The 24,098-nt window shown below is 47.8% G+C and overlaps 1 protein-coding gene and 2 non-coding genes across 3 annotated transcripts in view; all 3 read right to left on the reverse strand.

Moving 5' to 3' along the window:
- LOC126543651 (neprilysin-1-like) overlaps nucleotides 1-24,098 on the reverse strand; it is a 37,922-nt gene that overhangs the window by 11,434 nt on the left and 2,390 nt on the right. Inside the window, exons 3-7 of the mRNA XM_055078137.2 lie at nucleotides 17,807-17,954; nucleotides 15,376-15,923; nucleotides 10,253-10,480; nucleotides 4,237-4,506; nucleotides 2,458-2,647 (exon numbers count right to left, since the gene is read on the reverse strand). Coding sequence (XP_054934112.1) covers nucleotides 2,458-2,647; nucleotides 4,237-4,506; nucleotides 10,253-10,480; nucleotides 15,376-15,923; nucleotides 17,807-17,954 — 1,384 coding nt within the window. The remainder of the gene's footprint in view (nucleotides 1-2,457; nucleotides 2,648-4,236; nucleotides 4,507-10,252; nucleotides 10,481-15,375; nucleotides 15,924-17,806; nucleotides 17,955-24,098) is intronic.
- On the reverse strand, nucleotides 19,961-20,033 carry TRNAF-GAA (transfer RNA phenylalanine (anticodon GAA)). The gene has a single exon. It is a non-coding gene; the product is annotated as a tRNA-Phe (tRNA).
- TRNAF-GAA (transfer RNA phenylalanine (anticodon GAA)) lies at nucleotides 20,745-20,817 on the reverse strand. The gene has a single exon. It is a non-coding gene; the product is annotated as a tRNA-Phe (tRNA).

Consider the following 24,098-nt stretch of genomic DNA (forward strand, 5'->3'; position numbering starts at 1 on the left):
TTCGCTTTTGATGCCGAAAGCGTGATTCTGTTCAATCACCTTAGGGCACGCGATCAGTTTGTCACTGATTAGCGCAAGAAGGAAGTCGAGTGAGTCGATTGTTTTCGCGAAAAATAAGGAAGAACTCGACTCGACGCAGGTACAACGCACTAACGCTCCGCCGTGGCCACATTAGAAAGCGAACTGGCTAAGTTTTCACCCATCGCCGCAAGATGGAGACACATTCCACTCTTCTTGGCCGTGTTGTCATTTTCGCGGCGTTCTTTCTTTCTTTCGTTTTTCTTTTTTTCATTAATAGCGCTGACGAAATGCGGAAAACACAAAGCCTGTTTGTTTTTGCAGCTGGTTCTATTTCCCATTGAAGAACAGGTAAACAAGGGTAGTGTTACGTCAGGCAGCCGGCCTTCGCCATGCCAACTCTCGGTGAAGTCGTCGCCTTCGCTTTCTGATTGAAAGAGAGTTTATTTCCGAGATTAGAAAATCGAGCAGGAACAGCCGGCATGTCCGGGGAAGGCAAGCCCGAGGAGGGGCCACCACAATAAGAGTGTGCCAAGCGCTATTTTTGGGACCGAATCTAATGCGAATCTAAAAGTTTAACGATTGAATCGAATCAGATGTTGAATACCTTTCGAATAGTTTTAGAATAATGAAAAACCGCTTTAATAATTAAGACGATGTTTCAGGTTTCGTACGCCCAAGCAGCACTGGGTACCCAAGGGGACCTTCGCGCAGCTAAAACGCCACACCATGTCAGCATTACTTTGAGCCCCTTTTTTCCTTTTGTGTTCATACCTTTTTGCATTCTTTTGTAAAGCCGGTGGTTTGCGTCCCCGGAATTTAGGTGCGTAATAACTAAAACTCCCTAGCCTATACCAATGTTCGCGTCCTAGTGATCACGACGTTAGTAAGGTTCTCTCATTGCACAGCACGTTATCAAGAATTGTTTATTTATAGCATAAACGGTATATAGCAATAGGGACAAAGTATGTTGTTTCCTGTTAAAAACGACTGTAACTTTGCTTGCGTGATGTTTTCCATGGTTTCCCGCTATTTCTGATTACGCACTTTTGGTTCCCGATTTTAGGATTCTACTCTATTCTTGAACTTTTACGTTGTTCTGAATAGCTTCTTACTTGAAATCTTTGTACTTTTTTGTATGTACTGTTTTGTATCGTGTGGTTTGGCTGCCCCTCTCAGTAATGCCGTAAGGCCCTGAGGGCATAATGATTGAAATGAAATGAGCAGTTTGTTCGCATGCACAGGACTCTTCCGGGAGCGCGAATAGACGCTGCAGTGTAGATCCGACTCAGACATTCCGAGTGACTTCACCTTCTCCACTACGCGAGTTCTCATGTTTTCTGCGTACGCTACGCGCGCTCAGGAATGAAATTTGTCGAACTTTTCCTTTTGCTTTAACTTTATGTTTGATTCAGCGAAACTAACGTCTCGAAGTATATCTTCGAAAACCATTGGAAAAGCGTTCGTATTTGCGAACAGTGGCTACACGATTCGAAGACCGATCGAATCGATTCGTCATTGAAGGGCTTTGAATTTCGTACGCGCCTTCAGGACGCATAATTTGTATGGTAACTCTATGGTCCAAGACGTGACTCTGTGCTACGCGAACTCGGTCGACCGTGGTTGGATACCGGCATGCTTAATTCGGTGCTAGTAGATCCGTTGGTTATGCATCGTACTGGTAAATCACGCTGTTACGCGCAGGGACAGAAATGGACGTAGTGAACGCGACAGAGTGCGAACTAACACCTGTTTAATTGAGACGAATTGCTGAAACACATTTATACTCACGTGTTAACAAAATAATAACAATAAACAAACAGTTCGCAAGCAACGAAAAAATCAAATAATGGGGTTTTACGTGCCAAAACCACTTTCTGATTATGAGGCACGCCATAGTGGAGGACTCCGGAAATTTCGACCCGCTGGGGTGCTTCAACATGCACCTAAATCTAAGTACACGAGTGTTTTCGCATTTCGCCCCCATCGAAATCGGCCGCCGTGGCCGGGAAGAAACAATGAATAGTTTTATATTCTGGGGAAATTTCTTTTAAAAAAGATTAATTCATGCGGCGAACGTAGGAAAAACATAATGCTCATCATTTATCTGGTCTTGGGAATGCAAAAGGAATGCGCATGTGCACTGTACTTGTGTATTTGTCTGTCTTCGCGTGGTCATTTTGTTAACACGTGTGTATAACTAAGCCAACGGCGCTAAAGACGAGGAAGCAGAGGAGGCACGTAACAACCACACGTAGCGCTGCACCTAAACGTTTTCTTTTAACAGTTCAGGCGAGGAGTCCACGCCTGTGGACTCCAACAAAATACGCTAAATGTTCAAGTGCACTGAGCCTGTGTTGCTGACGCACGACATGTGTTTATAAACTAAATTTTTAGCAGACCGGGTTAGTCGGTTCCAGAAGGCGCTAAAGCACTCACCAGACTGTGTCGTATTTGCAGGTAGGCCGGCAGGATGTGTCGCCAGTCCACGACCACAGTCTGCGTCGGTTCGTAGTAGGCGTCGACGTCATCCATGTGGTTGAAGTAGGACTTGTCCGAGTCGGCGATGCTGTCCAGCACCCGTTCCCTCACGTCGCTAGGTATGTCCCCAGACTGGAGCATAGCTATCCTAGGATATAAAGGGCAGGTTGGGTGGACTAATAAATATAGTAATAAATATTATGACATGGGGGGGGGTAATTTTTCCAACGGTGGGGCACTAGTGCTGTAGGCTACAAGGCCATCAAATCAGCAGCATAATGTGACCACCTGGCACTGTGCCGGCCGACCAAGTCTAAGGACTTGGGTGGCCTTGTATTCCACAGACATCACAAAGCCATTACATGTCACTGAACACTTGAGCAACTGAGCGTCATAAACATTATGCATGTTTGTAGACAAACGGACAGAGTATGAAAAAAAGGTGTGAACGACTTTTTCTTCCTCACTGCTCGCCGCTTTTAACAATAATGGTTCAAAAGTGGCTTGCTAAAAATTTGGGCCACCTGTATTAATCATTCCTTCAGAGAAAATCCATGCACCTTCCCAGTCGGTGAAAACATTTTTTTTTTTTTGCTTCCGCGCACACGAAGTGACGTCAGCGCCTCCGTATCTTCGTAGTGTTGCGCTCTTACCGTGTTTAGTCCCTACCTTGCTTTGCCGGTGATGGATTTAACTATACTGATGAGAAAAAAGCACGGATGCCCGTGGATACGCAAGGCTGCCGTCTCATAAAGCTTTCATATACTTCTCAAGCCTTTCTGTCATGCGTATTTAGGCGATTTCTACATGATATTGTAATTATTATATTGAAGTTTTAATAAACCGAACGCTAGAATAGAAGAAAGAACGAATGAATAAAACGAGAACGATGGAGATAAATGAATCGTCAAATGAATTAATATATCTGTAAATCCGTCAAAGAATGACAAATTAAGGAAGAAAAATGCCTTATCTATAGTTGACCTCACAATGAAGCAAAATGAGTCTTCTCCATCTTGCTCCATAATTCACCATTCTCGTGCATGAATGATTGGATTGATGACTCCGTTCATTACAGTAGTGGTAAAGGTACCAGTTGGAGAACGCTCGTTTCATTCAACTGGAATGAATGACAGAATGTATGAGATCTATCTTTAGCCAACCTGTCCTCATCACCACGATTGTGCAATGCATGGATGAGTCATTAGAGAATTTTAGTGCGTCCGGTATTCCGGCAAGCGCGGGCGGTTTGCCGGTTGAGCGGGGGAGTAAACGTAAGCGGCCAGTTTAGTGGCGCCAGCTGGTGGTGCAAAGCTCAATCACACAAACACAAAGCCAATTACTATATTCTGCCTAGCTGCTGGCGTAAATTTTCAACAGCGGCGTAATCGTGTTCACCATTACGCCACTGTCGAAAATTCGCACCACTAAGCAGGATATAGTGGGTTACTGCAATTTTAGCTCTCTGTTTGTCTGGTTAAACTCTACGCCACCAGGTGGCTGCACCGCTTCGGCCGCTCACGTTTACGCCCCCGCCAATCCGGCAATCCGCCCAAACTGCCCCCGTTTGACGGAATAGCGGACAGGCTCAACGTCTCTATTAATTTCAAAAGGAGGGTGAAGGCGTAACGTTGTATAAGACTCATTGTACTGGAATGAATGAGTGAATGAATGAATGAATGAATGAATGCGTGAATTATTTAATGAATTAAGTAATGCGCACGGAGGTCCACTCACCGGTACGAGTTTCTCACGACGGCCTCCTTCAAGCCAGCCTTGGCGACAACGCCCATGCGCGCCGTGTCGTTGAAGTGTTTGAGGAAGGCGAAGTTGAACAGGCGGTACGTGAGCAACGCGCATGCCTGCTCGTGCTGCTCCTTGTCGCCGTCGAGGAGCGCCCAGAACGGCCACAGGTGCAGGTGCAGCGAGTAGCTGAAGTAGGCCCGCACCGTCTCGGCCTTCGCCTCCTTCGTCACCTCTGCCACGTGACTCATGTACGACGGGGCCCTGCGGACGTTCCGGGAAGGCCATGTAGACGATCATCCATATAATGAAGCACCGCTACGAAAGAACGCACTCGTCTCGTGCGAAACAATGCAGGTGTGGACGTGAAGGATGGATGGATGGATGGAGGCTATGGGCGTCCCCTTTGGAACGGGGCGGTGGGTTGCGCCACCAAGCTCTTGCTATTATACTGCTTGAAGGATGGATGGATGGATGGATGTTATGAGCGTCCCCTTTGGAACGGGGCGGTGGCTTGCGCCACCAAGCTCTTGCTACTATGCTGCTTAATATCCTACCTAGGTTAACCAATGAAAAAACAAAAAACCCCACTATGAACTACCACGTCCAAATTTTCTGATACCCTATTGCGAACTGTGCTTTTGTACGTCTCCGTCTTTTGTCGTTTCCCTACTTTTCTTCCACCAATCCTCCAATCGCCTCTTACTGATGTCTATTGCGGACCTGTTTGCTTTACCACTGCTCCCGCTGAACCCAAGGGCGTCAAGGAGGCCAGTGCCTAAATCGACCGCTGGATAGACGTCTTCACATTCTAATAAAATATGCTCCGTCGTTTCCCTAGCTTTACCGCAGCAAGCACATGCTTCTTCTTCCTTCTTATATCTCGCTTTATAGGTGCGTGTTCTAAGGCATCCCGATCTCGCTTCGAAAAGTAATGAGCTTCCCTTTGAGTTATCATAAATGGTTTCTTTCCTAATTTCGTTTTTTCCCCTTAAGTAGTTACTCATGGCAGGTTTCTTTTCCATTGCCGCCACCCATGAGATTAATTCAGCCTCTCTGACTTTCCGCTTGACCTTTGTTGCTGTGTTGCCCACCCCACAGGCCACATACTTGCTGGTAAGCTTCCTAGTTCTTTTCCTCCACTGTGAATCAATGTTTTGCCTGTACAGATACCTGAACACTCTCCCAGCCCATTTACTTTCCTCCATATTCCTCAGCCGTTCTTCATACTCAATTTTACTGCGAGCTTCCCTCACTTCAAAACTAGTCCAGCCCATATCCCCTTGCACAGCTTCATTTGTAGTCTTCCCGTGCGCGCCCAGTGCGAGGCGACCCACTGACCTTTGGTTCCCGTCGAGTCCTGATTGTACCCCTGATTTAAAGCAAACAACCGCATTTCCAAAAGTAAGTCCTGGAACCATTACCCCTTTCCACATACCTCGGAGGACCTCGTACCTATTGTATCCCCATAGCGCTCTGTGCTTCATTATGGCTGCATTTCTCTTCCCCTTGACTGTTATGGTTTTTTCCTGTGTTTCCATATATCCGTTGCCTTCGTTTATCCATATACCAAGGTATTTATATTCTGTTACCCGAGGTATTTCTTGGCCCTGTATCTCCACTGTCTGTTCACTGTTTTCATTGAATACAATAACACCTGATTTTCTAACACTAAATTTCAAACCTAAATTGTTGCCTTCCTGTCCACAGATATTAGCCAGACGTTGCAAATCACTTTGCTTGTTTGCGAGCAACACAATGTCGTCCGCATAAAATAAACCTGGGAGTTGCTGCTCTATTACTGTACCTGCCTGTTTGTATGAGAGATTAAACCCGATATTACTTCCTTCTAGCGCCCTCTCCATCCTCACCATGTACATCATAAACAGCAGCGGGGATAAAGGGCACCCCTGCCTCAGTCCCTTGTTGATATGAACTTTCTCCGCGCTCCTCATCCCTTCCCATTCAACGCAAACAGTATTTTCTAGGTAAATCTCTCTCAAAAGCTGTATACAATCGTTACCTAAGCCTTCCCCTTCCAGAATATCCGACAAAATGCTGCGGTCTACGTTGTCGTATGCTCCTGTAATGTCCAAAAAGGCCACATACAACGGTCTGCTTTCTGCTTTTGATATTTCAATACACTGAGTAAGAACAAACAAGTTATCATCCAAACGCCTACCTATTCTAAAGCCATTCTGAAGCTCTCCCAAAATGCCATTATTTTCTGCCCATGCTTGAAGCTTTAATTTGATTGCCTGCATTGCTAGCCTGTATATTACCGATGTAATGGTCAACGGTCTATACGAGTGAATTCTGTGTTTCTCCCCCTTACCTTTATAAATTAAATTCATTCTACTTTGTCGCCAACTGTCTGGTATTCGTCTATCTTTTAAAGTTTTTTCAACTGCTTTCACGAGAGCTTCCTTACTTTTTGGTCCCAGTTCATTTATCAGCCTAACGGGAACCTCGTCTAGCCCTGTGGCTGTGCGCTTAGGAATTTTCTCTTCCGCTTTCTTCCAGTTTAAATTTGTAAGCACTAGCTCCTTTCCCCCTTGGGTCTCTTTCATGCTCTTTTTTTCCTCAAGTACAACCTTGTCCTTGCCTTGGAAAGATTCGGCTGTTACTTTTTGAATGTAATTTATTGCTGCTTCTCCTTCCAGTCTGTTTTCGTCTTCGTCTAGGATATGTTGTTGTATTGTTGTTGCCTTCCTGCCTAATAATTTTGTGTGATTCCAAAATATTCTAGGTGCGGCCTTCTTTTTCTCACGTATTTCTGACAACCAACGTTCACTTTCACCTTTTAATTTTGTTTGCACCAGTATTTGAACCATAGACTTTTTCTCCCGGTATATTTCCCATTTACTGGTTACTTCATCCTGTGGCAACTGCGCCTTCTTTGCCTGCCTGTGCTCTCGAGATGCTTTCTGTCGTTCGGCGATGGCTTCTCGTATCTCCTTGTTCCACCAGCTTTTCGGTTTCTTTTTTCCTTTCCAATGAACATGTTGTTTCTCTTTCCGTATTTCTGTCGTTACTACACTTAGAAGCTCACCATATTCCCACCCCTTACTTGGCGACTTGCCAATTTCTTCCTCCACTCTAGTGACTATATTTGCTATTTGTTCAGCGTTCAAATTTGGACTGGCCATTTTGCTTTCGTTGCTCTCTTTCCCAACTACATATCCCATTTTCAAAATGATGCGTTTATGGTCACTCCCTATGCTGCTAAACCCTTCCTCATCGATGAACATTTCTCTCAACTTATCATGAATTCCTTCTGTCATCAGACAGTAATCAATGGTCGATTGCCGGTTTCCCACTTCCCACGTGATCTGTCCTTCACACTTAGGCCCTGTATTCACGATCACGAGGTTATGTTGCTCGCAAAGGTCTAGCATTGACTTCCCGTTATTGTTGGTATAGCCATCTAAATCCTGTATGTGGGCATTCATGTCACCTAATAGGACTATCTCAGCACCATTCCCGAAACCCCTAATATCAGCGCTTATGCATTCCACTAACTCTTTATTCTTCTCTGTGCAATTTATTCCGGTCCACAAACACGTAACTCCAAGCTAAGTTTCTTTCCCACTCATTGTACCTGATAACCAAAGATGCTCTTGACATTGTGAATTTACTCTTTTCCATTTGGCTCCCTGATGGATGAGCATTCCGACTCCCCCTCCCTTTCTTTCCGACTTAGTTCTGTTGCACCCTTCCCATACATAATTCTCAATAACTGGCGGCTCTTCTGAGTCTCTAAGGTGCGTTTCTGTAACCGCATACACCCCTATTTGTTCTCTATGTAACTGCTCCTCAATCTCTGCCCACTTTTCCTTTCTTCTGCCGCCCTGCATGTTTATGTAGCCTATTGCATGGCGAGCTCTTGTTCTTGCTTTCCTCCTTTTTCTGTTATCGACGGCGATGCTCTTCTGATGTTCCCCTAGGGGACCTTCTTCATTACTACCTACTCTGACCTCCTGAGCGCCCGCGGGCCCCCTAAAAAAGCAACAGCGCGACCCCCAAGTCGCCAGCCCACTTCTCGTGCTAGCCTGTAATTGAAGTGGATCCCATCTCGTTTAAAACCACCACAACTTCTCACTTCCCTGTTTACTTCGACAACCTCAAAGCCTTTCTCTCGGCTCATTTTCCATATTGCCTCATTGGCAGCCATTACGGCTCTTTGTACGTGACTGTCACGCACAGGCACCTCCGGCACCGTGCAAACCACGATCTGCACCTGAGGGGATAGCTTGCGCAAGTCGTCTACCCCCTTCGCCAAGCGCTGGGCTAGTCCTGGCCCTTTCCTGTTCAGGACGTCATTTAGCACACCTGCTACTACGACAAGGTTGCGCACGTGGGCATTTTCCGTGAGCTTTTCTTTTGCTCGCTCCATGACAGAACCCAGTGTCTGCCCTGGAAATGTCCCTACCGCCACTCTTCTGTCGCCTTTCACCCTCTCCACAATTGCTTTTGAGCACCCAGCCATGTTTGAGTCGCCAGCGATAATCACCCTTTCACTCTCACCTACCTCTCCCTGCTTCCCGGCTTCCTGTGGCTGCAGCGTCGCCTCACTCGGGGCGTGTTGCGCTGCTTCGCTATAGCTACGTCGATAACTAGCGCCGGGGGCGCCATCTAGTGGTGCTGATTTATACCAGAGCGCGCAACAACACCGTTGCTGCAATGACGGGCTACGTGCTTGCTCCTATAACACGGTTATCACAATGACAAGCTATGTACTTGAAAGTAAGTAGCGGACGTAAAGGTGTGGGCCAACAGCATTTGATAAATTAAGAGTGGCTCGTTTTTATTTTAGAATAAAGAAGATCCAGGAGCATGAAAGAAAATAGGAATGCTGATAAAGCTCCGCATGCGGACGCCATGTTGGAAGATTGTGCTGGCTGCGAAAGCATGAGAAGAGCCTGCTGCGGCCATCACATATAGGAGTAATTTTTGTTAGTAAACGCGCCATGGGTTACACAGTTCTTTGTTTAAGTTCAGGCACGTGGACTAGCGTTTTATAGTAACGGTAGAGACATAATTAGAGCAGCCCTTGAGGTCACACTGCGGCCTCACTTAATGAACTGCGCTTTATTATTAGCGATCGAGGAGCCGAAATACAGTCCTGCCCAGCTGTATAAAAAAACTCATAGATATAAATTGTCCTTAATCATATGCGTCAAAAATGAACACATTACCTGTCTTTCATGACACGAAATAGCTTACCTTTTCGTTGCTTTTCAGTTACAGTACCTGCTTGAAAGAAGCGCCGATTGCTTTCCTTCAGTCTTAACTATAGAAAGCGTCGAGCGTCAACATTAACCCAAATAAAATCTGTAGCGCTTGCGATTTCATAAAAACGCTACCCCCTACCTCCTTCGCATAAAGAAGAAGCTGTTTTATGCGCTGGCTAAATAATGGGTGATACAAGAATAATTAGCGATAATGCGCGCGCAGCGCTTGCGCAGGAACGCGACAGCGGTGCCATGAACGCGATGATGATGATGAATGTAGTGTTTGGCGGCGCAAGGGCCAAGTATGACCAAAGAGCGCGCCAGGCCAATTGAACGCGAAGACGAGGTGGTGAAGAAGCGGTGCACGAGCTGGCAGTCGTCTTTAATTGGCTGCTTTGTGCCATCGCATGTATTGTGTAAATTACACACTCTTTCTTTTCCTTGACGTACGCGTAAACCCCATATCGGTTTAATAAAAGGAGAACAAACTGGCACGTATGCATACAAAGAACGAACTTGAACGATGGTTGGCGCTGGCGTTTTAAGCATAAGCATCCGGCACTTGATGTATGAACGACGGTGGCATGCATGAGACCGACACATACGCAAAACACGAGAAAAGGCATCTAGTAAGGCAATATTTTGAAGGCATCAAGGCAATGATTTCGCAATGTCCATTGCGTGTTCTTTCGTAGAGCTTTGGACGGCACGATCTCACGCCAACGTTAACCACCCCTCCACACACACGCACACGTTATCCAGATTGGCCAACGTACCTCACAATGACGCACGTGTGGCCGTCCACGTCCAGATGTCCGAGGAAGAAGGCCTCCAAAAAACGCTCCCAGCGCCACTCTCCGTTCAACTTGGCCGCCAAAGCGCTGACCGTTGTGCGCGAGATGTTGCTGAGAGGAGCGAGGGCGTCGTCCGGGGGACCGCCGAAGGCCCGCAGCGACCAGGCGAACTGCAGGGCGCTGTCCACGAACTTGGCGTCGGCCTTCATCCTTCGAACGTCCGAGGAAAGCGTACCGTTAGCGACGTTGTGTCTAGCGAATACGGCAGTGGCAATGAACAGTGCCCCACTCAGACAGGGTGATTGGTTTTATAGCCCCCCTCAAAGTGGACGCGGCGTAATACAGCGCGACGTCATGATTTAAACCCAATCTGCACGTCATCTCCGTATACAGAGCAGAACATTGTTCGTGGAATAGCCATGCGCAAAGAATTCCCTTTCACAGGGAACAGTGAGCAGCTTAGCAGACCGCCTCGCGGAACACCAGTTTCCTGGGTGAAAGACCTCGGCAAAGCATGGCCCACCTTTACACGAAAGGCGCAGTTAGAAAGGAAACTTTCGATGATACTCGACATACTGGCAAGGACGCCCATAGCGGACAGGTCTCGGATAATACCGAAGCACCATGTGGTGTCATATGCTTTATCCAAATCTAGAAATAAGAAGAGCAAAAACTTTTTGTGTATGAAGGTATCCTTTATATTTGCCTCAATGCAGACAAAGTGGTCTGCAGTCGACCTACCTTCTCTGAAACCACAGTGGTAAGGATCTAGTCATCCGTTGCTCTCAAGGAGATATACTAGGCGCCAGTTGATAATCTTTTCAAGCAGTTTGCACAGACAGTTTGTCAAAAGCGATAGGTCTGTAACTACTAGGTAAGGACAGGTACTTACCTTTTTGAGTATGGGAATTACTATAGCTTCTTTCCAAGAAGATGAAATATACCCAGCAGGCTGCAGCCCACATGACATTAAATGGTGAGATGAGTGTTTTCTGCGTTTTAGGGTGGAGTTACTTGATCATTTCATACATGATACGACCAACACCTGGTGCTGAGCTGCTGTATGAAGCAAGAAAAGTTTTAAGCTCAGCTAAACTGAAGGGGCGGTTCTAATCTTTATGTTGGGTGCATTTTCGATCAAGGGGCTGTCGCTGTGGGCGTTCTTTCATCCTCAGAAATGAGTATGTGTAATGAAATGCGCTGGAGATATATTAAAGTGTTCATTCACCCAGGCAGTCTGCCTCATCTTCCAGGCTATCTCCTTGGGTACTTATTAAGGGCGGGGGGTTCGTCTCCGGGCCTTTTAATTTACTCACCCTATTCCACCCCTTTGCCTCGTCTGTATACTAGATATTTACCGCTCCCAGCTCTCTCTCTTTACACGTCGACGCGTTCTCCTGCCTTGCGATTTGACCTGTTTGAAATTAATAAGGTTTTCAGCTGTTGGAGAATTGCGAAGCAATCCCCAAGCTTTGTTTTGATTTTTGAGTGCTTTCCGACATTCGTCATTCCACCATGGGATCCGACGGTTCTTTGCGATTCCGTTAGTTTGTTTAATACTGTTGCAACGTCAATAATAAAACCTGTTAGGTATGGCACAGCATCGTCTACATTAATATAAGAAAGGTCTTCCCCGCCTAAATATGCGAGTTCTCGAAACAATTCCCAGTTCGCTGATTCGATGTTCCATTGAGGCAAATGTGGCGAGCATGCATTTTGTTTTGTTAAGTTTAACATAACTGGGAAGTGGTCGCTCCCATAGGGGTTCTTGAGAACAGATCACTCCAGGTACGGAAATAGTGAGCTCGAAACTGTGCTCAAGTCTATCGACGAGCATGTGTTATGTGTAACGATGTATTACGTTGGTTCTTTTTTGTTCAATAAACACGCACCTGAAGAAAACAGAAAATTTTCTATCAGGCGCCCACGCGTATCGCATCGAGAGTCGCCCCACAGGGGGCTATGAGCGTTTAGATTATCAGCCACTATGAATGGTGGAGGAAGTTCATCGATGAACCTTTGAAACTCTGTTTTAGAAAGTTGATAACAAGGGGGGACGTACATAGAACTAATTGTGATTAGCTTACCAAACAGCACAGCTCGGACTGCAACTGCATCGAGGGAAGTTCGGAGTTTTATTTACTGGCGTGCAACGCCCTTATCGATTATTACGGCTACATCCCCCGAGGAGGCGTGTGTATCATCGCGGTCTTTGCGGAAAGTGACATATTGTCTTAGAAAGTTGGTCTGTGCTAATTTTAGGTGTGTTTATTGGACACACGACACCTTTGGAGTGTGCTTGCGGATGAGTTCTTTAACATCGTCAAGATTGTGGAGAAATCCTCTCCCGTTCCATTGTAATATTTGGGCATCCATAATGAGAACGAGGTTAGTGCTGTGTGTCTAGCAAGGAAAGTTAGGTTACAGGGCTCTTTGCCAGTCCCGTAATGCGATGTTTCTCTTTTTTGGAGCGGTCGAGAGATTCTCGCTGCTCCTTAGGCGATGGTGGCGCCGTATGACTAGCGGTCGTGCCCATCGCCTTCTGCGAAGTGTTGGACACGCGCTCTTGTGAGCGATTCCTCTGTCGAGAAGGCCTCTCCTCAAGGGATGAGGCCCTTGAAGCCACAAGCCCAGAGGTCGATGGCCTGTTCTTCTCGGACGGTGGAACAGCGCCAGCCGCCGAGGGGGCGGGTGTCATCACTGCCGGCTCACTGTGTGTGGGCCGGGACAGCCGCCGGAGGTCGTTGTGGCGCTGCCCCCTGACGCACCACTTTTGCAAAGCTATTGTTTGGCAGGAAGGATACGCGCCTGGGTACCTCCTTAAACGAAATATTCTTTGATTTTGATTGCCACTATTTCTTTTTGTTCTTTCCAAGATGAGCAGGACCGCGAGTTCCGCGGCCTGCTCCCCTTCACAATTCAAACAGCGTGGAGTGTTCTCGCATGACTCGGATGGGTGTTCATAGTCGCCACATTGTGCACACAGGTTAGTCGGCCTCGGCATGTTTTGAGAATTGCGGCCGAACCTTCGACATTTAAAGCATCGAAGGGGATTTGGAATATACAGCCTGACCCCGGTCTTCACATAGCCTGCCTCGTTTGTTTCAGGCAGAACATTTGAATCGAATGTGAGAATAAGATGCTTAGTCTGTATTTCTTTACCATCGCGCCTTATTTTGATTCATTTTACACTGATCACGTTCTGGTCACTTCAGCCTGTCAGTAGTTTAGCCTCTTTCAGATCAATCAGGTCTTTATCAGACACGACACAACGGCCGGTGTTCATGGTACGATGCGGGGTCACATTCACTGAAACGTCCCCAAAAGACACAAAATTCGGCAGCCTTTCATACTGATTCTTATCTCGGAGTTCCAGAAGGAGATCTTCACTTGCAAGTTTGGAAACTTTATAACCTTGGCCTAGAACTTCGGTTATTGATTTCGACACCAGAAAAGGAGATATCATTCTCGCTGACTTTGCGGTTTTCTCGGAGTGAACGACATGAACTTTGTGAAAATTTTCACCACTACGTCCAAAGAACCTAATACTCTTCGGTGCGCCCTCGTCTGTGATGGCGATCAGGAAGTGGGTGAAAAGAACTTGCCATAGATATATGCGGAATTTCGGCAGCACCGCCCGCCATCCACCATGGAGCCCAACAAGCGGACGCTGCAGGACCGTGAAAAGACACGGCCTGCATGCGCCAGCTGTACGACACTACTATAACCAAATCTGTTATTAACCAAGGTTGGCTATCCCACACAAGGTTAACCCCTGCTGCCTGGAAAAAGTCGAAGTAAAAAGAAGCCAAGAAAAGACAGGAAAGATTGAAAGTAAGAAAAATACGAATATTAGGGAGGAGGATAGGAAAAGGCAACTACTGATTTCCCCAGTTGGATCAGTCCGGGGGTGCCATCTACATGAAGCCGAGGCAAAAGAGGTGTGTTGCCGCCGCCGAGGGGCCGTGAAAGTCCAAACACCCGGCATTGGCTCAACCCCCAGGATCCCTTTTTCCCCGGACACGGCTACGCCGCGCAAGGTTAGACGCGGGAGGGTCCAACCCTCGTGTGTTTGGGTACGTGGTGTCGCAGCACACCAAACGCCGGCTGACTGCTGACGCAGACGCCCCTGCGGGGAGTTAGAGCTGTCGCTTCGATGGGTGCCGCCGTGTCTGTTGACGCAAAGCTTGTGGGGATCCCGCTAAATCAGTGAAATAGCGTGTGCGACGAAAAACCCAAACAAAGTTTGCGTCTCGCGCATGCGCAGCGGCTTCAATGCTGTTTCTTTGGAGCCCCAGACGTTTGGGGCCCCTATTCTAAAACTATCCATTGTCTGGCGCCTGTGCTTGCACGCGTTGAGCAAAGCGACGAAGTGCTGGCAAAAATCCGTCCACGTTGGGTGTTCAACGTGCGTACACCAAAGACACTTGGAAGGAGTATGGCGGTGAGAGGTCACGTATCACAAGCAACCCAATCACCGCGATGGCGGCGCGCGGGAAATTAATGCGACACTCTGAGAATTTTCCAGTCATTCTAGATAGTAATTTCCCGCGCCATGGCCCATCTAGGATTTACGCCACAAAGCAGCTGGGTCGCCGGGACACACGTTGGAACGGCTGGTCCGCGCTCCTGTTCATCTACTCCGTGGGTTCAGGTGGTGCAGGTGAATGGAATAGACTTGTCACCTTGCAAATGGGAGAGCGTGTGGCGCCCTCTATGGGTCATTGTAGCCAACACCACATAGACAGCACAAGGCGTTTTCACTCCGATCCATGACGTCATGCTACCTGGCCCGACTGCCATAGAACCTAACGGGGACGCTCCCGACTAGGCAACAGTGATTTTGACGTCACCGCTTTCATCACGCCAGCTGTGTCAATAGAAATTTGGGGCCAGGTAGCGTAACGTCATGGATCGGAGTAAACAGGCCTTGTGCTATATAGGTGGTGTCGCTGTGGCACGACATAAAAGCCAAGAACTTAGTTTCGCCAAAGTGGGCACACGACCCGTAGGCGAACGAATTCTCTCGCGTTTAATACCGAAAATGTGCGCATTCATAAAGTATACACGCCTCTTTTAGAGAGTGCCAACGCCGCCGCACTCACATCTTTCTGACCAGTTGGCGGTGCTTCCGCGAGACGATGGTGGGCATGCCCAGCACCGCGTCCCCGTCGAGCTGGTCGGGCTCCTTGAGCACGATGCAGGAGGTGCTCGACACTTCGGCGACGCCCATTTCGAACACCGGGAACAGCTGCAGCGTGCGGGACACCTCGGCCGCCCAGGCCTCCGGCAACCGGTGGGCCCTGTCGACGTCGCGAAGGTACTGCGCCAGGTCGTGCTCGATAGTCTCTTGGTCGTGCTTGGTGCCGTGACAGGAGCGGAAGAAGCGGTAGGCCTGCGGGGGGCGAATAGTGGAGGTGTATACCGGGTTGAGCGGTCGATGTTCCTCACGGCGCGAGAACATCGACCACGAGCTAAAATCAGTTATGCTGTGCTCGTACGTTCGTTTATTCTTTCGCCACGTTTTGGTGGCGCAGACACACACGCAAAAAGAAAGAAAAAAAAAAAAAACGAGAAAGCTGCATATGCAGATCCAACGCTTCCGCCTCCACTTATCCACGATCTTCCGCTTAGTGACTACTATACTGCTGTTTTATGTTGTGTATTTGCTCTCATGTGTATATTTTCTGACAAGAGGTCCCCTTTCAGCCACGTGCTCTGGGACCTCCTTCTGTATACTTGTGTAAGCATGTATATCTACTTAGAGAAATATAAATTGAAACTGAAACGCACATTTTGGAATCTATGTTAAGCGGTTCATTTTCATATTCTTGCGTCTTGGGCATAAAGGTAACTGACGCGCGCGCTTGTGCTTCCGTGCACCCGGGCTACGCAATGAGACACATGCGGCGGTAATGCCAGAGCTATAGTTAACGTTCGAACGTTGGAAGTCATACGTGCGATTGTGGCCTAATGGTTACAGGATAGGGCTACGGCACTGGAGTATGGAGGTTCGTTCCACCATCGAGCACGTAGCTCGTCTTTTTCTTTTTTTTTTAGCGTGAGGTATTCGGTAAGACGGCATGTAGCAGCACCCAACGGCGCCCAGCAGTCATGGTCTGAAACGTCCGGGAGCGTTCAAAAAGCAAGCTTCGCTGAAGAGTACTCGACCAATGCAAGCAAACCGCATGGTGGACTCAGGCCCGGCCGGTATGCACGGAAGCAGATGCGCGCACAAGCGACAGAAGCCGAAAAATGCAACGCCGTGCTGACGGTCCTTGTCGTCGTCATTTCGTCTTCGTCATTGTGCCCCCCCCCCCCCCCCCCCGTGATGCCATCTCCATTGTGTGCGACGCCGACCGTTTGCCCCGCGGTGTACGAGCACCAACCTTCGCTCAATTAGCATTGCTTTAGTGCGAACGTGCTGTTCGTGAAACAAGTAAAAAAATAAGAGGGGGGGGGGACGAGCACTGCACCAAAACTCTTCTCCTGAAGGACGCAAGCTGCAGGCTTCTCCAGCTTTAGGGGTGCTTCTTAGCGTTCTCCAGGAGCTCCAGGTGGTACTGGAGTTCTTACAAAGTTTTCCCGGAATGCCGATGGAGTCCTAAATATCGAAAATCTCAAGATTATCAGCGTGTCGATTAGCAGGGTTCTCACAAATACTGTTCGCAGTGTCTGAAATACTCACTGAAGCTTATAGCGACTTTTGTTGTTCTGCTAGTGCTGTACTTTTCGCGTCACAAAACGGTTGTTCACTGTAAGAAAAATTTGTGGCTGATGTCATAAACGAGCACTTCAACCCGTATACCTGAAATTCCCTACACGAGACACGGCGCAATCAGTAGCGAGATTTAGTGCAGCGTTACGGCGGTCTACTTGGACGCACGTAAAACGGCTACGACCGGGCTACATACTTGGTTGAGCATTTCGCATCCGCTAAAGAATGCTGCGGGACCATCTGGTAGAGAGAGAGAGAAAAAAAAACAGCATTTTCGAAGCAGTAGGGCCTCTTTCGCTACGATGAACAGCTTCAAACTTGACGGCTCATCCCATTACCAGCATCTCATTATGACAGACACATTGTTTTCGAAGTACGACTATGCTAAGCGAAAGCCGATTTCACCATTTATTTCTCGTCACTGGGTGCAGGCCGTTAACTGAGAAAGCTACCCATTCTTGTTCTGCGCACGCGTGTACTCTGGGCACACGATTACGGCTTTATTACAGCGTTTCAGTCTTTAACGCACGCGGATGGTAGAGAAACTGCGCCACACACGTATTCGAGGGCGATTTTTTTAGTGGAGCTGTTTAGCCCCTCCATGTCGAAGCACACTGTAAAATAATTTTCACCCTAAAAAGTGAAAAAGGGTGTAAATGTGTCTATAACTCACACCCTTAGGGTGTCCGTTATATAGGTAACACCCTATGGTTGTGAGTTATAGACACATTTACACCCTTTCTCAACGGACACCCTAAGGGTGTGAGTTATAGACATATTTACACCTTTTTTCACTTTTAAGGAGAGCAGCAGCTCACCTTTGAATGCATGGGCGGCGTCCTTGTCCAGCGGAACTCTCCCCACTTGCCGAGGACGGAGCGCACCTCGATCAGGAAGTGGTTGAGCGCGTCCTCCCTGAGCGAGGGCCGTCTCGCTTCGCCGCTGCACGCGTACTCGTGGAAGTCCCTGCCAGCAGGAAGCACGCCCGCAGGACGCAAACGTTTAAGGTACTGTGTGCACCATTGGAGAGTTTTAGTTTAGGGGAGGCGAACGGCTTGCGTACGCAAGAACGAGGGGTGACGGTACTGCGCATGCGCAGACGCTGACGGAGGGGTCTGCGCATGCGCAGTACCGTCGCCCCTAGTTCTTGCGTACGCAAGCCGCTTGCGTCCCCTAAACTAAAACTCTCTATTAACGAGTAGCTTTCGAGGGTGTCCTTGAAAGGACGCCTCGATCGCCAGGTGCGGACATTGCGACTTGGAACATTACGAATCGAGAACCTAGGACTGTATAGAGGGGTGGAAGAGAGGCATTTATTGCTGGTCGCTTACGGTTACGTAGCCTCGAGCAGGCCGCTCATCAGAAGCTTCCGGACTCTTGGACGGGAAAGAGGGGCTGGCCGTTACGTCTCTTTCTGCTTACATTAAGTTAGGAGAGACGCTCCGGGAAACGCGAAAACACACGTGACTCTACAGAGTCGACGGCGGCTGCACGAGGACGCATATTATGCAGTGGCGTCGCGACAGTAATCCCGGTGAAGCGTGAATCTCACTTTACACCTCCACACTGTGTCGGAATACGCGAACGATGCGCCTCTGACTCAGCTTCATGCGTGGCTTTTGAGTTCTCTAACGAAACAATCGATGCCAATGCATAAATTAAAGGGCGTGATATCGTGCTTGTTGGTACCGATTCATGGCAAACAAAGAAATAGCGCGAGGATAACAGGACAAGACAAGACAGGACGAGCACTGGAGCTCGTTCTGGCCTCTATTCAACAGCGAAGCTGGTAGCCTCTAGTTGGTCGGTACTTTTCGTGTCCGCGTCTGCCAGCAAAAAAATGTGGCCCGATCCCGGCGGCAATGCGGGGTCAGGAGCTGTGGCTCGTACCCCCGAGAGGCTGATGCTTTAAGCAGTCGGCAAAGTGAAGCGAACGGTGCGTACAATCTTTGGAATCACGCACACAGCATGCAAAGCAGCCTAGGTTTCAATAAGGAACAAGCACAAAACAATCGTCCGAACCAGATAATTGATGATAAAGCACTCCCGATAACAATGCGAAGCACGTAGCGCTCCCCGCATACGTTTCCCGGCAAAGTTCATTGTTCCGCAACTTGCGACTTGGTGAGTGACGTCCCCCGGCCGTTCCGTATATAAAAGAACAAGCCTAGCAACTGATTTCAATGTTGTCGCAGCACCGCTATGTGCGGTGGCGTGCTGTCAAAATTACCATTACTCACATTACTATAGATTACCATTACTATACCGTTACTATAAAGCCATAAAGCGTTGCATCGCCCCTCAGCAGATGCCGTGGTGGTTTTCAACAGCTAGCTTCGCTGAATGTCCACTTTCTCACAGCCGGGACGGCGAACCAGCTTTTTTTTTGTGTCCCGCTATTGTCGTGCTGCTTTTATTTTCTTGCCATAACCCGATCACACGGTATGTTCGAGTGTGTGAAACACAGTACTGATGAACAGACCCAAGAGAACAGCTGATAATTAAAACCGAAGCCGACGCGAACTCATTTTCACAATAGTCAGAACTTCTGCCAGCAAAGACGACGTCACATGGTCTTGCGCACTGCGTCAGAGTCCCCGACCGCGCCGCACAAATGAGCAACGCGTGCAGCAAGCGAATTAGCAGACTCACAAGACTGTCGCCAGATATGCGCAACAACAACAACAACAACAAAAAGGAGCTAGCAGGGGTGCCTTGGGACGTACAGCTTCCGGCCTATCACGGCAAACGCACGGGGCGTTTTACCGCGGAGGCGCAAAGGTGACCGGTCTGCATGGTGCAGCCATCTGGTGGCGTAGAGCTCGACCAGGCCAACACGGTTAACATTGTAGTAACCAATTGTATATTACCTTGCTACTGGCGTAAACTTTCGGCAGCAGCATGATTACGCCGCTGGAACTAGCAAAAATGTAGTAATAATAAAATGATAACAGATCCCGAAAAAAAAAGTATGCCGAAACCCGGGATCGAACCAGGGACCTTTAGATCTTCAGTCTAACGCTCTCCCAACTGAGCTATTTCGGCACGCGCGCTTGTTACTCAAAACGAAAACGTCCCCAAATAACTCCGACTTGTCAGTAACAATTGCATGTTTACGCGGCATGGCCCCAGTTGCACATCGATAATCAAGTGAGTAGCTAGGAAGCAAAACAATTATTATTATCAAAAATAAATTTGGAGTAACGAAAAACAAGCACGTGTAACTGTTGTACTATGAGTGGAAGTTGAGCAAGTTCGCAAGGTTTCATGGTGCTTGAAGGTAGGCGCGCAAATACGTACAAACATAGCAACGGTTGGTACAACACAAACACTTGTGTTGTCCGTTTCATTATTTCTCTGTCCGTATTTTGAACGCACGTTGACCTGAGTCTTTCTTTAGCGCGGATAAGACTCCACGCAAAAGATACACGAGACATGCACGGCGCTAATTTCCAACATTATTGGAAGTCTGCGCCGTATGTTTCCTGTTTTCTTGGGTCCAGTCTTATTCGCACTAAAGAAACTCAGAAAGCGATGCCATACCAGCAAGGCCCACATTGCTACTCTGGTCAATTGAACGCATAACTAAGCGCCGACATAATGTAGTTGCACACATTGGTTCCACTGAAGCAAAGGTTTCCAATGTTATTCCTATCTTTTAGAATTCACGACATTTAGTTAGGAAATTGGGCGTCCCACTGATTGAATCAGAATCTTATATTAAAAAAAAATTATCTGCAAGCAATTTAAAAACTATGCCGAAACCCGGGATCGAACCAGGGACCTTTAGATCTTCAGTCTAACGCTCTCCCAACTGAGCTATTTCGGCACGCAGTAATCCATGCTGTCGAGAGACACATAGTTCAAAGATAAAGAATTGCCCTTTGTCCACGCTGTCTTTGTTTTTTTTTTTTCGTTTCGGGCAGACTTCTTGTCGCTTTGTTTGTTCGTCTGGTTTGAAACGCACTGAGCAGAAGGCAACATTAACAAAAAAAAAAAAAAAAAAGGAAGAACGAAAAAGAGACACAGCGAGAGTCTATGTACTATACAGTTGTCCAGGATTGAGAGAGAGCTTTTGCACAAGGTCAACACCGATCTGGCAATGGAAATTAATGCGACACATGAAGATACTCCTATTCAGTGTTGCAGAGTTGCCACTCTGGAACTGGAGTGATTCCGCCATCATTCCAGTTTTTTTAAAGTTCGCCAGAGAATGGCGACCAGAGAATTGCGCTGGGATGATGGGCATGGGAACGAGCTCGCGTTTATCTTATTCGGAACAGAATGGAAAAATGCAATAGCATGTGGTAAAGCTGCAATTGGGAGCCGTTCGGTGATGTATTGTTTCTGATAAACACGCTGTTTTGCCCAAATGCACTGCAGGAACTACTTCAGAAGGGTACAGGTGCGCGCAAAACACCGAGACGAGAGAGCTTGTGAGCACTCGTACTATAGCGTTTGTTGCACGATGCTAAAAGTTATACTCAAAATATAAAGTTGGACTGGACCCACGCAAATGTGAAAATCGATGTTATGTGAACCATTTTGCAGGTATATGACTGTCAAGCATTGTTCAAGGTTTCGCAAAGGGATACCACGTGGACCAACATGTTTGTGTTAATTGAGTATTTGTGTGCGTGTGTGTGTGTGTTTGTGTGTGTGTGTGTGTGTGTGTGTGTGTGCGTGCGCGCGCGTGCGTGTGTGTGTGTATGTGTGTGTGTGTGTGCATTACAACAACACGACGACGATCATGTTGAAGACGATCGCATGTATCGGTAACAGCCTGATTTCTACGCCGGCCGTTCGACGCCAGCTTACGACATGGCGATTGTTGGATTCTCCGTTGTTAGTCGCCGAACACAAGCGATGGAAACACGGATTGTGACGTCATTAGTGACTACGTGCTGTGCATTCGTGCGTACCTATGGCTATATGTCATGTGGTGTATAAAAATGACGGCATTCGTACTACGGGGAATAAATCTTGAAGCATTATTGCCTAGGGCAATCATGAAGTCGGTACAACGTCGCGCAGTTTTTACGCAGCATAAGCTGCCACGAGGGAAGTGCTGGGAAAATGTGGGCCGGTCCCGGAGGTAGTGCACTGTAACATGGAGCGCGAGTTAATTGTTACAAGGAAAGAAACTGCGGATATGGCACGAGGCGCAGGTGCGAAATGCTTAAAACAGCTGGCTCGCTTTGGAACGCTGTATAAGAATGCGTGATATCGTGGCCTAAATCCGAGAAATAAAGAAAAAAAAAATGCCGTGGCCTAATGATTAGAACGACGGGCTGCGGTGCTCTACGGCAAAGGTCCGATTCTCCACCAGTCACATGTTTTATTTCTGTTAAAGTGAGACGAGACAGGAATTTAGCTACGTATCTACTGCAAAGTGCCAAGAATGAGGCAAATAATGCTTCGGGTGAAAATTATACGGCGCCTCCTAAAAAATTTAGCACCTTTACATAAGTTTCAGAAGATCATTACCAATAATTGTTAACTTTTCTATGAACCTATTGTGGTTGCTGATTCGTATGGAAAATTTGGAGGCAGTCATATTTTAACGCAAGCCTAATTTTTAAAATTTATATAATGCACACAATTCGAAATATTAACCGAATTTCAACACTCCATCCCGGCCACATACAGGGACACTTAGATAGCGCAGCAGCGGTGATGGCGCCATATAAAGGGACTCTAAAGGTGACTATGAAGTCAAGTTAAAAAGATAAAACAATGCTGTAGAACGTCTAAGGCGTCAATATAATCGCGAACAGAGCTTTAATAACCTAGAAATTGAGGTAAATGCATGGCACGATTTGAGACCCCTCAGCGTCATTCTGGTACTAGCCTGATGACGAAGGCACCCCTCATCATAATTTATGTCACTAGCACTCAGCTACTCGTATTAAAAACATCATTTCATTAGGTTATAAGACGGAAGAAAATGCTACTTGTCTACTTCTGTTCGATTCTAAGAAAAAATAACATTTTTACGTTACCCTTCGGTAGTATGGGGGGTCGAAAGGTTTCGTTTTCGCTCGACTCCGCGCCGCGCGCGCTTTGGAGTTTCAGTTGCTTCGTTATCGCGTCGTGCTGCGCTGGTTCTGCTGGCTCTCAAAAGTTGCATTTGGAACAAGCAGCGAGAATTCCACGTCCATGTGACGTCGTGGGATGCGCGAACGGTCCGCGCAACTTGGCCAAGAACAGTTGCAGCGGCGAATCCAACGTTACTTATCACTGTGTGCCAACGAGTGAACCTCTCCGTTCGAAGTGGTTAAGTACCGTACCTCGGCTACAGCGCGTTGGCAAAGAGCCGAAAAATCTCATAGTGTGCTCGCTGCACTTTCGTCCAGAGGAATACGTGTTCAACGCCGACTTACAGAAGTCGTGTGGAGTGTCTTTCAAAGCAATGCTTTCCCGTAGCGCTGTTCCGCCGGTCTTGCCTGCATTCTCCGAGGCGCAAGAACAACTGCAGGTCGAAGACGGGGCGTGCGGCAGTTGGTTTTCACGAAGGAAAAGCTACAAATGTGCGAATATGTACATCCATTACACACAGTTGCCGTCGTAGTAGTACGTAACGACGCCGGCAGCGCGAGCCCTCAGCAGCAGGTCACGTTCATCAGTGCTTAAATCGCTGAAGTCGAGCCCAGCATCGCGAGCCAGTGTGTCGTTGTCAGGGTCGTCCATTGCAACGGGCGTCAAAGTTGGCGTCATAAAATAAAGAACCAGCTTATCGTCGCGCGCTTTCCCTTCCGCTAGCCACCATAGTTCCGCCATAGAGAAAGAAATTTCAGCAAGAGCGGACACTCCCTTAGGGCCATTTGCCGAACGTCCCCTCTTGTTGAAATTCTTTCTCTATGGTTCCGCTTTCGTGCTGCTGTCGGCTCTGTCTTGGCTCTGTTTCTGGCCGCGCATTTAAGTTTTGCGCAGAAAAGCCGCAGCGCCGTCTGCGGGCGCCGTTTTACTCACTGATGGCGCAACGTTACTATGAGACCATGACGTCACCATTCCTCGATCGGAGGGCGGGCTATTTGAACTGTGCTGGAGGTACGCGGACGCTTCAGAACGCATTTTCTCTTAAAATAAGTCTCTTTTTGGCACGAAACA

Source organism: Dermacentor andersoni, chromosome 10 (assembly GCF_023375885.2).
Source record: "Dermacentor andersoni chromosome 10, qqDerAnde1_hic_scaffold, whole genome shotgun sequence".
Lineage (NCBI taxonomy): Eukaryota > Metazoa > Arthropoda > Arachnida > Ixodida > Ixodidae > Dermacentor > Dermacentor andersoni.